The sequence below is a fragment of the Aspergillus wentii genome, assembly GCF_001890725.1.
Source record: "Aspergillus wentii DTO 134E9 unplaced genomic scaffold ASPWEscaffold_2, whole genome shotgun sequence".
NCBI classification, from domain to species: domain Eukaryota; kingdom Fungi; phylum Ascomycota; class Eurotiomycetes; order Eurotiales; family Aspergillaceae; genus Aspergillus; species Aspergillus wentii.
In genome coordinates this window covers 1-13,451 of record NW_024467833.1, presented here as the reverse complement: position 1 = coordinate 13,451, position 13,451 = coordinate 1, and the positions used below count along the sequence as shown (strand labels likewise).

General features: G+C 45.0%; 4 protein-coding genes across 4 annotated transcripts; 3 read left to right on the top strand and 1 right to left on the bottom strand.

Annotated features, from left to right (window-relative positions):
* Positions 1–590: 590 nt before the first annotated feature.
* On the top strand, positions 591–2,361 carry ASPWEDRAFT_35592 (uncharacterized protein). The gene is made up of 4 exons (XM_040834257.1): positions 591–795; positions 872–1,186; positions 1,244–1,955; positions 2,017–2,361. The coding sequence occupies exons 2-4, from the start codon at positions 955–957 to the stop codon at positions 2,042–2,044; spliced, it is 972 nt and encodes a 323-aa protein (XP_040691698.1). The 5' UTR covers positions 591–795; positions 872–954; the 3' UTR covers positions 2,045–2,361.
* A 1,251-nt stretch (positions 2,362–3,612) lies between these two features.
* On the top strand, positions 3,613–6,336 carry ASPWEDRAFT_148070 (putative C6 transcription factor). Its single transcript, XM_040829544.1, has 6 exons — positions 3,613–3,830; positions 3,921–4,347; positions 4,406–4,823; positions 4,874–5,485; positions 5,534–5,625; positions 5,694–6,336. Exons 1-6 carry the CDS (start codon positions 3,788–3,790, stop codon positions 6,028–6,030), a joined length of 1,929 nt encoding a protein of 642 aa, XP_040691697.1. The 5' UTR covers positions 3,613–3,787; the 3' UTR covers positions 6,031–6,336.
* Positions 6,337–6,801: 465 nt separating this feature from the next.
* ASPWEDRAFT_126305 (UPF0075 domain protein) lies at positions 6,802–8,471 on the bottom strand. The gene is made up of 3 exons (XM_040829204.1): positions 8,265–8,471; positions 8,133–8,207; positions 6,802–8,084 (listed from the first exon to the last, which is right to left on the bottom strand). The coding sequence occupies exons 1-3, from the start codon at positions 8,340–8,342 to the stop codon at positions 6,918–6,920; spliced, it is 1,320 nt and encodes a 439-aa protein (XP_040691696.1). The 5' UTR covers positions 8,343–8,471; the 3' UTR covers positions 6,802–6,917.
* Positions 8,472–8,812: 341 nt separating this feature from the next.
* Positions 8,813–10,784, top strand: ASPWEDRAFT_167956 (putative MFS sugar transporter; the record flags this gene model as incomplete). Its single annotated transcript, XM_040830223.1, has 8 exons — positions 8,813–9,206; positions 9,265–9,354; positions 9,410–9,819; positions 9,877–10,068; positions 10,122–10,216; positions 10,277–10,433; positions 10,486–10,546; positions 10,603–10,784. 8 exons carry the CDS (start codon positions 8,813–8,815, stop codon positions 10,782–10,784), a joined length of 1,581 nt encoding a protein of 526 aa, XP_040691695.1.
* Between the last annotated feature and the right edge of the window lie 2,667 nt (positions 10,785–13,451).

Sequence of the window (13,451 nt, the reverse complement as noted above, 5' to 3'; positions counted from 1 at the left end):
TTCTAAATGGAACTGCCCGGGCTCAGGCTCCGAGCTGGGAATCACTTGGAAAGGAAACAGTCAAGGGTTTATAAATAGGACCTATACCTTATATATAAATTCTAAGTGTAACCTACAAGAACTATTAAGTTTGTATAAAAACTATGGTTCTTTACTATATTGATTCAGTTCATTTATAATACATTCAAGGACGCATCCCAGCTAGGCGCATTTAGGAAGAACCGTCTTTCGTGTGCGAAGCCAGCAGGATCTATTTATAATCATCTTCAAATCTAGTTTGTCACGCGAGTCCAGTTTCACTCGAGAGTTGACTCTACTCATGGCCCATAGGTTGGGTAAGAGTCTAAAATGAACCAAGCCACGAGTTTAACTCACAAGTTAGCAGGTAAAATAAAGAGTTGAAAATATATAGAAAACTCTACTTATGAGTACTGACGTCACATTATAAATCTATAAATAGAAATATGCTTATAGTATATCTTTACACACAAGTATACATAAAAGTATAAATATTTAAAAATATTTTTAAAAATGCTCCACTTTCCTGTGTACATATAAAAATTACTCGTATGAGTACTCACAAGTCATGAGTTTTACTCAATGAGGCCCGACTCATGAGTCCAGTCCAAAAGTTAGACTCCACTCAACTTATGTGACACTATTCAAGACTGTTATCTCATTCATTGGTTGTAGAGGTCTGGAAAGTTTAAGACAGTGGTTAATGATGACGCCGACTATATTTTATATGCTACTGTGCAGTTGGTCTAGGCTCATGTGTATCCCCCCTAAGCAAAGGTCAGTTCTCCACTTCATTTCGGCATAAGTATCCTACATGCTCCCAGATTGTGACAGATTCCTGTGTACATTTTAGAAGCCTCATAATCTGTGCTATCCACAGTCTTGCCTAAGATAGCCATCTCCAAATCTTTACGCTATACCCCTTCATTTATCGCCATGAGAAGCTTGACCACCTTGGCGGTTTTAGCCGCCGGAACCCAAGCTCTCATTAGCCGTACCAATACCTGTTGCTTCCACCTCACTGCCTATGGTGGTCCTTCGGGCCCTGTCGGACAACTCAGCGACGGACAGAACCGTATTGGCGACAACAGTTTGCCCACTGCGCAATTCTGTATCAGCCCAGATGCCTCCATTACTGATGGTAGCGGCCGTGGCTGTATTCTAACTCGTGAGTGGTGCAGTATATAGGAATTGAAAAAAGGTTGCAATCTAACAGATATATTAGCGCCGACTACTCAGTTTCAGTGTGATCAAGGTGCCAATCCCACCAAGGGCTTCTCAATTAGCCCGTCTGGTATGCTCGATTTCCAAGGAAGCTCCAACTTCATCGCCTGCGACACTGGACAGAATGGTGGTTTCAACATCCACACCACTCCAAGCGACGCTCTCGGTCAGTGTAAAACCATCCAGTTAACAGCCGACGCATGCGCCGCCCCTGCGCCCACTCCGACTTCAACCAAGTCACCTGCTAGCAGTAGCTGTCCTACCACCTTGTCATCAGGCAACTTTGAGTTCCCCCACCTCATTATTCCCATCGACTCACGGTCTCCCAATACTGCCTTGGGTACTCAATTTAATGGCACTGTGACATCGACCATCTCAACCATATTTAACTTTGATATTCCCCAGTCCACCTCCGGCAAGACATGCAGTCTGGTCTTCCTATTCCCCAGCCAGGCTAACCTCGTGACTTCATCCTTTAGATTTAGTGGTGATGGCAAGGTTAATTTTGCTAAACTCTCCAAAGCTGCTGATACCTCAACTACCTTTAACAACGTCCCCTCTGTCTCTCAGGACCTAGGTGATATCACTATTTCACCTGGTAATTCATTTGCTGTCTCCACCTTCGCGTGCCCTGCCGGTGAGGCTATTTCCTTTGAGATGAAGAATGCGGGTACCACAAGCCTTAGCTTCTTTGAAGACTTCAATCCTTCTCCGTAAGTCCACCACCCCAGTATTAGTACATTTTCGATCAGGCGCCAGCTAATATACTTTCAGCATTGGTTTATTTATCACCGTCTGCTAAAGAAGCAGCAATTTCTTGACACCCCTCCGGAATGTAATCCTTCAAAGATGATCATATGTGTGGATTGCAAGATCAATGCCCGGGTGGATATGTCCAAGGTTAGGTTCTTATGGCTTTAATCCTATAATCCTCTTTCGTTTTCTTTCCCTTATGCAGGCGGTAATGTTTAATAACCTGAAATATCGGCTTTTGTATGCTCTATTAGTCCCTAGCTATAGTAAATTAGTACTTCGGTAGCAAATCTTCCTCCTTGCCTAGGAAACCTTCTCTTAAACCATCAACAACCCATGGTTCTTTAGCACACGCGTTATGCTGTTGACCTGAGCCCCCGATTGGGAATGTCGATCGTATCACAGATGAGGTCAATCGTACCTAAGAAGCCAAGCACAAGCTATTAACAACTGAGCACCCACGAACAGATAGAGATTATAAACCAGGGACTCACCTCTGAGGATAGGGGCTCCCCACGCTCATTATTCGGATTAGCCTGGGACATCTCTCAGGCACTAACTACCGTATTCTACCATAAGACCCCGTTTGATGCATGCACTAGCCATGATAGGCGAGTACTCCTGGGACGTTTCTCCCTAAGCCAAGACTGACGCTCTTGAGCATTTAAGCCTACCGCAAAGGCGCAGGTGGAGATGCTAGAAAAACGCAGATACTGCCCGCAAGTTTAAGTAATATTCTTATTCGCCTTGTTGCACCACAGTACATAATAAAGAAAGGTCTTTATGATATAAAGATATTTTAAGTCCTTTTAGATGAATACTTTAATATAGTAATAAGGTGAGCTATGAAGTGATACGTAATTAACGAAGAGGAAGTAGGTATTTAATACAAAGGTATTTTGAATATATAATAGGCCCTAAAATCATATTATTATATACTTAATAATCTTAATTACATGTGGGATATGAGGACCTGTGGAATCGAGGCCGAAAATGACCGCGTTTGACGCCAGAAACGACCGCCTTTCCACACGTATATAGTTATATTCCCATTTTTGGCTAACCGAAACGCCGGGGGGGACTCCGCCCCATGAGAAGTAAATTGGCTATATCACGTATATGCGCGTACAGAGGCGTTGTACTACGCGAATCTATAGAGATTATCTAATTGCATAGTGAAATCTCTTTCGTTTCAGTCAATTTTTGACTATTTGGGAGCGTAGTCGCCCGATTTAGGCAGCCTGCGAGACGGCGACTCAGTGTGGTGTATGGTAGTTTACAGTATCGCGAATAGAGAGAATTTGCTGTTTTTGGATAGCCGATATCGCTAGTAGAATTCTACCTTCTTGCTCAGCGGGATTTTGGCTGGATTGGGTGCGATTTGACGCCATAATGGGGGAGATGAAAATGGTAGGTGCGCGTCGGGACGCGTTTTTGGATGGAGTGATTGGTCCGTCCGCTTACATGATCCACTCGCTTACCGGCTACGTGAATCCATATCCGAGTACCGGGTTCCCGCAAGTTCTTCTAGTCACATGACCATACGTCACGTTGGCTGAGATCTCCAGGTACCCGGCTCTCGAAGTCGACTTGCCGCTTCTCTTCTAGACGAGTGCAGATTTCTGAAAGGCCCGTGATAAGTTGATGAGCTTCTGCCCCCCGCCGCGATTCTCCTTTTAGGATACGTCATCTGTATCCGGTGGGCCTCGGTATCAAGCTACGTACGACTTGCCAAAGCTCCACACCTGGCTCAAACTGCGCTCTGATCCGCTTGAAATGATTTGACGAGTGAATGTCGTACAAACCGCGAAAACTTCAGCGCGTCTCCAAGGCCTGTAAGATCGCTAACCTTCGATTTGATTGACCTGGGTCTTAAACACCGGGACGTAAGACCTGCTTTTGCTAATTTATGCAACTCAATACAGGTGACTTTTGTAATAGACGCAGCATCAAATGCAGCCAAAGTGAGAGCACTCCAGGTCGCTGTAAGAATTGTGCGGACTTTGATGTGCCCTGCACCTTTGACCGCCCGGCAAAACGCCGGGGCGTCAAGGCTGGCTCTCGGGCGAGCGCTCTCGATACTCAGTCTGTGATTGAATCAGGCGAGCATGTAATCCCCGCACCAGCAGCAACTGGAAGTGATGGAGGAGCTTCTGGCCCTTCGACGTCTCGCAGCTCCTACCGCTCATCGAACTTCAGCGATCCCTGGTCTACCTTTGATCATGGCTGGTCAGCAGCCGAGGGCAATGATGACTACATGGCGCTCCACGATTCTTGGAAAGCATTTGCTATTGCCTGTGACCGGCAAATAAGAATTCTAGTCCAGGTTTATTTCGAAATCGTCTATCCAATGTACGATGAATTCCTTACTTTTCTGGCTGACTGCTTTGACTTAATATATCATCTGCAGATTTCCGTTTTTTCACATGCCGTCGTTTGTAGAGCAGGTCAATAACAAGGAGCACCTCCGCAACCAAGGGCTCTTTGCATCTACGATGGCTGTTTGCTCTTTGGCCTCCGGTCGTGCGCGTGACGGTGCGTTATACTCTAATCGGTGGCATCGAGAAGACCTCATAGATCCGCCCTCTGAGGCTTTTTTTGAGGCTGCTAGAGACTCGATTCCTCGGGACCTTGTCGCAGCCAAAGGTATCCACTATATGCGCGCGTGTGCCATACTTGCTATCGCAAGCATCCAAAACGGCCAGATCAAAAATATGCAGAAGTATTCTGGCTTATGCCACACCTTGATTTCGATGGATTGCTTATATGACGAAAAGTTCTGGCCAAAGGACTTAAATCCGATTGAGACAGAGGAGCGGCGGCGACTCGTATGGAATACGCCCTTCATTTGTTACCGCTTTACTGACCACTTTTTCAGTTTTGGTCTGTCTACACGCTAGATATATATTCAACTGTTGTGTGGGGAGGCGTCATTCGATATCGTGAGGCCCATTCCGCCGTGCGCTACCCCACCGAGGTAGATGACGAATTCATCACCACCCACGGTTATGGCGTGCCGTCTATGCCACCAGGATCGAATCCTCTGTCGGCTAGCACCGTGACCGTCGTCTCCCGCCAACCTGTGCCCTGGCTACGTGGTTGGAACTTCACCACTGACCTTTACCGTTTTCTTGAATATGTGATCGATGGCAATAGACGCCGCTTCTCTTCAGCTAACGGGAAAACACAAGTATGGTCACTGTTCAGCCCATTACCCATGTCAGAGCCGGCGGTCATGGATCAAGTCCTTACTATGTACTCCGCACTTCCATCGCGATTTCGGGAGACGCCGCCAACTACAGGAGACATATCTAAGGACTTATTCGGGTTCCAGTCAGCCAATATTATGGCGACGCTACAGCTCCTTCGGATGATGCTCTTGTCTGCTGAGGAAATTGGAGTGGAGCGAAAATGTGATGTAGCGGGTGAATTACTCAGAGCGTTTTCGAATGTACCTGTCGAGTACCTAAAGGCGATCAGCTCCCCTTTGGTATGTGCTGTCTCCATGCCTCTGGGTACTTATACTGATAAATCGTAGCTCCATCACCTTGGTGGCATTGGCTGCATCCTCGGCTCTGTCATAGAAGGCAGTCTGTCGCAAGAATCCTACGCACGAGTTCGCACAATGCTGTATGTTTAGCACGGTTTAACAGAAACTACATGATACCATGAGTTTTACCTGACATTTTTGCATCTAGGCTTGAAATGGCAGGTCTCTTACAACGCCTCGAAACGGATCTACATCGGTCCTCCGGTGCCGGCGAACGACTGCGGAACCAGGTTGATCGAATAGACGGCTATATGCGTACCTCACTTGTGCTAGATATTCCTGTACTCAGTACCCCGATGCCAGCAAATCCCGAAACTGCTATCCCATCAGCGTATACATGGAGTACCCCGGCTGCCGGAACCACACCCAGTGCTGGGCTCGACCAGATGTCGCAGTTTCAGCTGCCACCAGAACTGCTCACAGATTGGCCATGGCCGTTGAATTCCTACAATACAGAGGGATTTCTGCCTTGGGGATTCGAATAGTTTCATTTTTGGGTGATAAGGTGATCTGCATATAACGTGGTATATATGGCCCTTGTATTTAATCTTTTACTCATGCAATATTTGCCGCTTCAAGCTCGATTGCAAAGTGAGCTTGGTGACGGACGTAGACACAATGCGTCGTAAGTCATTTCTAGTTTGTCTCCGTAGGTTTCAGTGAATCTGACGGCATCTTATTTCGATTGCTCACACTCCCTGAACGTGGTAGGAAAGATCCTTAAAGTCTAGTTCGGACGACCGATCTGATGGTATGCTTGAATAAGGCTCGTAGAGCAAAAGAAAGAGAGGACAGATATACAAAGCGGGCGGCATAATAGAGGTACGCCAGGCTCCGTTATCTTCGGAGAACGGCGATATCCTGTAAAGGTTCGACATAGTTTACTAGTCTAAGTTGTCGGCTTTGAAACCCGGCTAACCACAGAAGAAGCCTGCGCAAACTTGGAGTGCGTTGAATCGGTGATGATCTAAATTTCGAGGAAGATTGACACCGCATGAAGCTTTAAAAAAAACACGAAGAGCATCCGAAGGGTAAAAGTCTATGTATTGTGTGAAGCTGAAGCTATTCAGAGAGGTTGAACAAGGAAAAGCAGAGAACGCCGGGCGTTGTGGGAAGAGACAAACAGCGAAAGGGTGCCGACGACATAACCAGGGAGAGGCTCTCTCAACAGCATAAATCGTTAAGATCTATTTAATTGTGAAGAGTCTGCTTATGTAAGGACGGATAGACAAGACTGAACTATAAGGCCATCCAATGGCTTGTGCATTCATGAATGTTAGATGTGTCTAGACCATGAACTCTCTAAAGTACAATGTGTCGCTCTCATTCCGTACAAGGAAAACTCAGTAATTTAAGTTTCCTAGATCCTCATTTACCACTTGTTGTTGAAAACCTTGCCGTCGACGTAGTTGACCAGCTCCTTCACTGGGGGGAGATGATCGCGACCAGCACCGAAAAGTGCACCGTGGCGCATAACCTTGCGGTAGTTCTTGCCTGGAGACACCTTCCCAAGCACATATTCCTGGCGGTTCTCCACGCGCGTGGGAACAGGAATAGAGCGGCCCACCACAGCTTCCATACCTTGCCAGGCGAAGGTGATGGCCTCCTTGGCGCCAGCGGGAATACCTGCACTGTCCAACATCATAATACGCGTACTAGGATAGTGCTTCTGGATAAACGACGTGATGTTAGGGTTATACGCTCCGCCACCGCACATAAAGATCTCTGCAATCTCGAGGCCTTTCGGGGCATAGCGATGGTAGTGGTCCACAATAGCCTGGGCCGTAACTCGGGTGATAGTGGCAACGACGTCATCAGGACTAAGACCCTTGGCCTCAGCCTTAGTGATAAATTCATGGGCGAGCGTATCCCGAAAAACCTCACGTCCCGTAGTTTTGGGCGGCTCAAGGGCAAAATATGGGTGCTGTAAGAAATCATCAACAAGCTCCTGGTCAACTGTACCACGCGCACCCATCACACCATCTTTGTCGTATTCCCGCTCCCCATTAGTGTAATGGCGCACGATGGCATCAATGAAGACATTGCCTGGGCCAGTATCAAAGTCGTAGCATTCATTCACACCGCCGTGGGTGTCTGGCGGTATAAAACACACGTTAGCGATGCCGCCGATGTTCTGGCAGGCACGCAGCTTGGTTGGGTGGTGCAGTAGTAACGCGTCAAAAAATGCAATAAGCGGAGCGCCCTGGCGCCCAGCAGCTTGATCGCTCACACGGAAATCTGTCACTGAGGTTATACCAGTACGCGAGGCGAGGAATGACCCCTCAGCCATTGTCAATGCGCTCCGAGTCTCTCCTGGCTCAGGCATGGAGAGTAGCCAGATCGTCTGGCCGTGGGAACCCAATATATCGATCGAGTCAATATCGACGTGGTAGTCCTTACAAAATTGACGCGCAGCCGATGCAAACGTCTCGCCTAGGATCACGTTGACTTCTGATAACTCGGATGGCGACGTTCGGTTGTGCAGAATCATGTTCATCACCCGTCTCTTAATCACCGGCTCCAGCGGGATCTCCCCATACTGCATCTAGCGTCAATTGTGTTTTATGAGAATGATGAGAGTATTTACCTTGAGCAGCTCAAAGTGCATCGGCGACTCAGGAGTCTCCTGGCGGAAGTGGCAAAGGGCACAGTCGATGCCATCCTTCAGTCACCGTGAGTTTCATCCTCCTATCCATGATAACCAAGTTAGAGCACTCACCATTGACGTCCCGCTGTTCAGACCAAGGACGGTCAGATCCAAGGTATGGACGGCAGTGCTGTTGGCGGTTGAGCCCATGATTTCGATCTACACAGGAGCGCTCAATGACTGTATCGAAATTGTATGCAGAATCGCGAGCAAGGACTCGGACTCGGCCGTATTTAACGGAAGCCGAAATCTCATCGCTGACGCAATCATGGCGAGAATCCAGGCCAGGGGCATGCACCTGGGCCGATCAGTGTCTGTTCAGTAAATTCAGTTTCTGATTGGCATCATCGCCAAAATTGCTAAACGGTTCGGTTAAACGTTAATCGGCAAAACGCTTATTTTTATGATCATTGCCAACGGGCCGACACCCGAGTATGGAGAAATGAGCTCAGACTAGCAAACGCGGCTAAACGGCTACTCCCCCGCGATTCTCCATGACAATCTCCATCCCGTTCGACCGGAAACAGACAGGTCGAAGGATGGACTCTCCGCCTTATAAGAATTCGTGGGGCCCCGATATTACCAATGTATGAACCGGGGTAGAGCAATAACAGACAAAGATGGGTTATACGACACTATGGAGGCGGCTCTCGCCGCGACAACTGAATGTCACTATCCAAGTTTTCTCGCTCATCTCCATCTTTTTCGAAGGCTACGACCAAGGCGTCATGGGCGGCGTCAATGCCTCACCCAAATACGTCACTGAGGTCGGCATTGGGAAGCCGGACGGCACCGTGACAGACACCACACACCAGGGCGGAATTGTTAGCGTCTACTACCTAGGAGCTATCTTCGGCTGCTTTGCTGGAGGGTGGATTGCTGACAGAGCTGGTCGAATTAATGGCCTGCTGGTGGGCGCCTTGTTTGCCTTGGTCGGCGGTGCATTACAGGCCGCTGCTCAGAATTCGGACTTTATGATTTGCGCTCGAGTGATTACAGGCATTGGTACCGGAGGTGAGCTCGATATATGGTGGCCGGTTGGTCAAACTTGTTCTGACTCATGGTGGTATAGCTTTAACCGGCATCACTCCTGTCCTAGTGTCAGAGACCTCTTCGGCGGATCACCGCGGTGGGTTCCTAGGATACGTCTTCATTGCGAATTGTAACACCCGTCTAAAGCTTTTTTCTCTTTTAATTGTCTTGCTAACACCTTCCAGATCTCGGGATATCAGTCGCATATTGGATATCGTTCGGCCTCGCGTTCATCAATAATGGATACTCGGACGTGCGATGGCGGTTCTTACTTGCCTTTCAGTGTTTCCCAGCTGTGATTCTTGTCTGCTGCATCAAGATGCTGCCGGATAGTCCCCGGTATCTTGCTTCAGTTGGTCGGAACGAAGAGGCACGTGAGGTGTTGGAAAGCATTCGCAAGCACAGGGCAAGCCCCGAGGAGATTGACCGAGAATACTTGGAGATCGTTACCCTGGCAGAGGGAAGCCAGCTTAGCTCTCCAGTCCAATTTGCGAATATCTTGATTGGGAAGGGTGGAACGCGGCATCCGAACCTGGGCAGGCGAGCTTGGCTGTGTGTGTGGCTCCAAATCATGGGCTCCTGGACAGGCATTACGGTAGGAGCATCCCGTTAGCATGTCTTTGATGACTACTTCTAACTTGGTCGAATATAGGCCGTCACGGCGTACGCTCCAGTTCTCTTGTCCCAGGCCGGATACAGCATGATCAAGCAGAACGGTCTGGCTGGAGGACTCAACACGGTTGGCATTGTCGGGACCATAATAAGTGCCCAGATTGTCGACCGCCTGGGCCGCCGTACCTGTCTTATGGGGGGCTCAGCAGTGCTATTTGGTGTCAATCTAATTGTACGTCACTACTCACAATACGATTGCGATGTGCAGCTCTAATTATAAGCCAGGCTGGAGCCGTTTACGAGGGCTCATTGCAAAATCCTGACAAGGCTGCTCAGTATGCCCCGGGTGCTATTACCATGTTGTTCCTGTTTAATATTGGGTAAGTCGACCACACTCAACTTCAGTTGTCCTTCTATACTAACCTGATGTCTTCTCCCAGTTATGCTGCAACATGGGGTACTGTTGCATTCCTGGTGCCTACAGAGATATTCCCGAGCGACTTGCGGGCCCAGGGTAACGGGTTCGGTATTACTGGGTGGGCTATCGGTGTGGGTATGACCACTCTGGTCAATCCGATTATGTTTGCGACTATGAAGGTAAGCTTCATCAAAGATCCTGTTGGGGATGAAGCTGACCGCTATCACACAGAGCCGCACGTACTTCCTCTTCGCCGTTCTCAATTTGATCTGGATCCCAATCATTTATCTCTGTAAGTTCCTGCTACGACAATGGATGTCGATCGACCAGAGCTGATGATCGTCTTAGTCTACCCCGAAACCTGTAACCGCTCCCTGGAATCTATCGAGGCATTATTTTCCACACCGAGTCCCTTCCACTGGAAGATGGAGCAGGCGTATAAATTGCACGGTGATGTCTTGATGGAACGTGGAGTCAACAAGAATGATTCGGTATCGGACGAAAAGCCAGAGGTGCAGACGATCGCCTAATAGTTTGGATTTTTTGTACAGTTTACAAAAATTAGAGTGACTTTTTCTGTGGTCACTTTCACGTGGCTCAGATCTTATCTATGCTAAATTCAGCAACAACGGGCCCAAATATGACATGTGATATATACGTTTGAAGCTTCCTTGTTGTGACCTTTCTCGTGTAGCTGTGTTAAGATGTCGCAACGGCTCAATCGATAGGATTATCAAAAAGGTCTGAATTGCGATATATCGCCCCTGCCTGGTAACCTAGTCAACCCGTTGTCGGAATCCAGTGGTCGGTGTGGAACATCTAGTCAGACATGGGCAGTTATGTACAAAGGACTTTGCACTTACGGTTGAGGGACCGCCATTTGGTCTCTGGGCGAATATGTATTCACCTTGAGCGCCATAACCAAGCCCGCATCATTTATCTCAGACTTCTCTCGTCACCAAGCCAAACATGATACAACAGCTTTCCAGCATCTACACGCCTGACCACAGAGTGCGTCCCCGCGGACTCATGCCCCCAACCATTCTTCCACGCTGCGTTAAGTCTGTTGACGCTTGCGCGCGTGTTCCAGCCAGTTTGCTCCTGAATCTCGCAGAATGCGCACGCATGCGTTGCGCTCTGGTTCGGCCAAGAGACACTGGCCTCTAATTGTAAGTAGTTGGACGCCATTCGCCCATATAGTAGGTAAAATGATGGTGATGTTCAACCACCAGATATGGTAGGAATCAATACTTTTTAATATATATAGATAGAGGGTATTATATAGAATAGAAATCTTCTTCCCTTTTATTTTTATCTATTTTCCCTGATTTTATATCATAGTTTAAATATATACTGTCAGATGGTCTAATAATTCAAATTAGGTTAGTATAACCAGACCATGCTAACCTAATTTAAATTATTAGACTATTAACAATCACCTCTAATTACTCCACTAATTTAAAGTATTCTTTTATAAAACTTAGTCTATAGTATTCCCTATATTTTACTCTATATTATAACTAAAATTTAATCTAATCTACTTATATATTGAGTGTAGGGGTTACTTTAAAATTTCTATAGTAATTTAGGTTATAGTCATAGTATGCCTGCACTACTATATAATTAATCCTTTAAACACCACCACCTATCCTAGTATCTATACTATAATTTATTATATTACCTATAACCTACTAATCCTCTCTATCTTATTTATTAGATCTAGTTCACCTATTAACTCTAGCTTACCTATCCACTCTAGCTTACCTATCCACTCTAGCTCACCCATCCACTCCAGCTCGCCCATCCACTCTAGCTCGCCCATCCACTCCAGCTTGCTGATATAATTTAGCTTACTTATTAACTATAACCAATGTATTAACTATAACTGAATTACCCTAGACAATAGAACCATCTTATCTAACTAAATCATCTTATTAAACTGAATTATAAAGTAGAACTTAATTATCTATATCTACCTTAATCCCTCTATAGAGAAGGAAGATAAGACTTAATACTATTAATTTATTTAATTATAAGAGGAATAAAGAGTAAAATAATTATATAATAGTACACCTTAGGTAAAGAATAGTATAGTATAGTAATTAATAAAATAATTTTACTATATTTATTATCTAGAAGTTTTTTAAAATAATACCTACTTCTCCCTTATTATCCTTAGATTCCTTTATTTAAAAATAATGACTTCCTTATTCCTATTACTATCTTTACCATCTAAAGACTCCCTAATAAAGGTAAATAAAGAATAATATACTATTTTAAAAGTCATAAGGGTATAATAGTAATAATAGCTCTATTCCTATTATATTATATATATTTCATTCTTCTAGGGAAGTAAGTAGGTAACTAATAGAAGCCTTAGTACTCTAAAGGTAGAGTATACTTATATATTAATTAATATTAGTATCTTATCTATTAATTATAATTCCTAATATTATCAGACTCTATCCTAGAAGTTAATTTATTATTAGTCAGTAGTTCTACCTATAAAGCTATTATACTATAATAATATTATTTATAAATTATTATTATCTTTGCTATTATAGCTAATGTCATAGATTCACTAATTAAATACCTTTAATACTATATTAATACCCTATAGATTAACAGCTGTTTAACCACCACACACCTAGAGATTAATAAGGACTAGAACTCAGTATCTAAGTTATAATTAATCTAGAAGCCTTTTATCTAGTATAACTAAATTAAGAAGTATAACTAAGTTATCCTAGGCTCTACCCTTATTAATAGGAGCTATAGTATCCTTAAATAGATAATAAGTAGTAAAGTGCTCTCTACTATAAATATAATAATTAACCTTCTTATCCTTAAGCTAGTCCTTTATACTACCCTTCTTACTACTATCCTTCTTAGCCTCCTTAGCCTGCACCTTCCTATTTATATAGGGTTAGAAAATAATGTTCTCACCTATAGAGGTAGTATTAAATAAGGGTCTAGTAGTATAGCCCTTCTTAAGACTAAACTTAGCCTACTACTATCTCTTAGTAACCTAGGTATTAAGCTTTTTAGGGTTAAAAAACAGTATTTATACCTATAGAGTTAAAAGATTCTAGGCTAGTATAATTATAAACTTACTTAACCTTTACCCTTAACTTAGGCTTATAATTAACTATAATAAGTTATTAACTATAACTAGATTATCTAATATAGCTTATTTA

What these genes read in the sequence shown, in the direction of transcription:
- ASPWEDRAFT_35592 (XM_040834257.1), top strand. Translation starts at nt 955, where the DNA reads ATGAGAAGCTTGACCACCTTGGCGGTTTTAGCCGCCGGAACCCAAGCT. An exon ending in CCGTGGCTGTATTCTAACTC is followed by an intron (nt 1,187 to 1,243) that starts GTGAGTGGTGCA and finishes CAGATATATTAG; the next exon opens with CGCCGACTACTCAGTTTCAG. An exon ending in GAAGACTTCAATCCTTCTCC is followed by an intron (nt 1,956 to 2,016) that starts GTAAGTCCACCA and finishes ATATACTTTCAG; the next exon opens with CATTGGTTTATTTATCACCG.
- ASPWEDRAFT_148070 (XM_040829544.1), top strand. Translation starts at nt 3,788, where the DNA reads ATGTCGTACAAACCGCGAAAACTTCAGCGCGTCTCCAAGGCCT. An exon ending in TTCGAAATCGTCTATCCAAT is followed by an intron (nt 4,348 to 4,405) that starts GTACGATGAATT and finishes TATCATCTGCAG; the next exon opens with ATTTCCGTTTTTTCACATGC. An exon ending in GCACGAGTTCGCACAATGCT is followed by an intron (nt 5,626 to 5,693) that starts GTATGTTTAGCA and finishes TTTTGCATCTAG; the next exon opens with GCTTGAAATGGCAGGTCTCT.
- ASPWEDRAFT_126305 (XM_040829204.1), bottom strand. Translation starts at nt 8,342, where the DNA reads ATGGGCTCAACCGCCAACAGCACTGCCGTCCATACCTTGGATCTGACC. An exon ending in TGAACAGCGGGACGTCAATG is followed by an intron (nt 8,208 to 8,264) that starts GTGAGTGCTCTA and finishes CGGTGACTGAAG; the next exon opens with GATGGCATCGACTGTGCCCT. An exon ending in TGCACTTTGAGCTGCTCAAG is followed by an intron (nt 8,085 to 8,132) that starts GTAAATACTCTC and finishes CGCTAGATGCAG; the next exon opens with TATGGGGAGATCCCGCTGGA.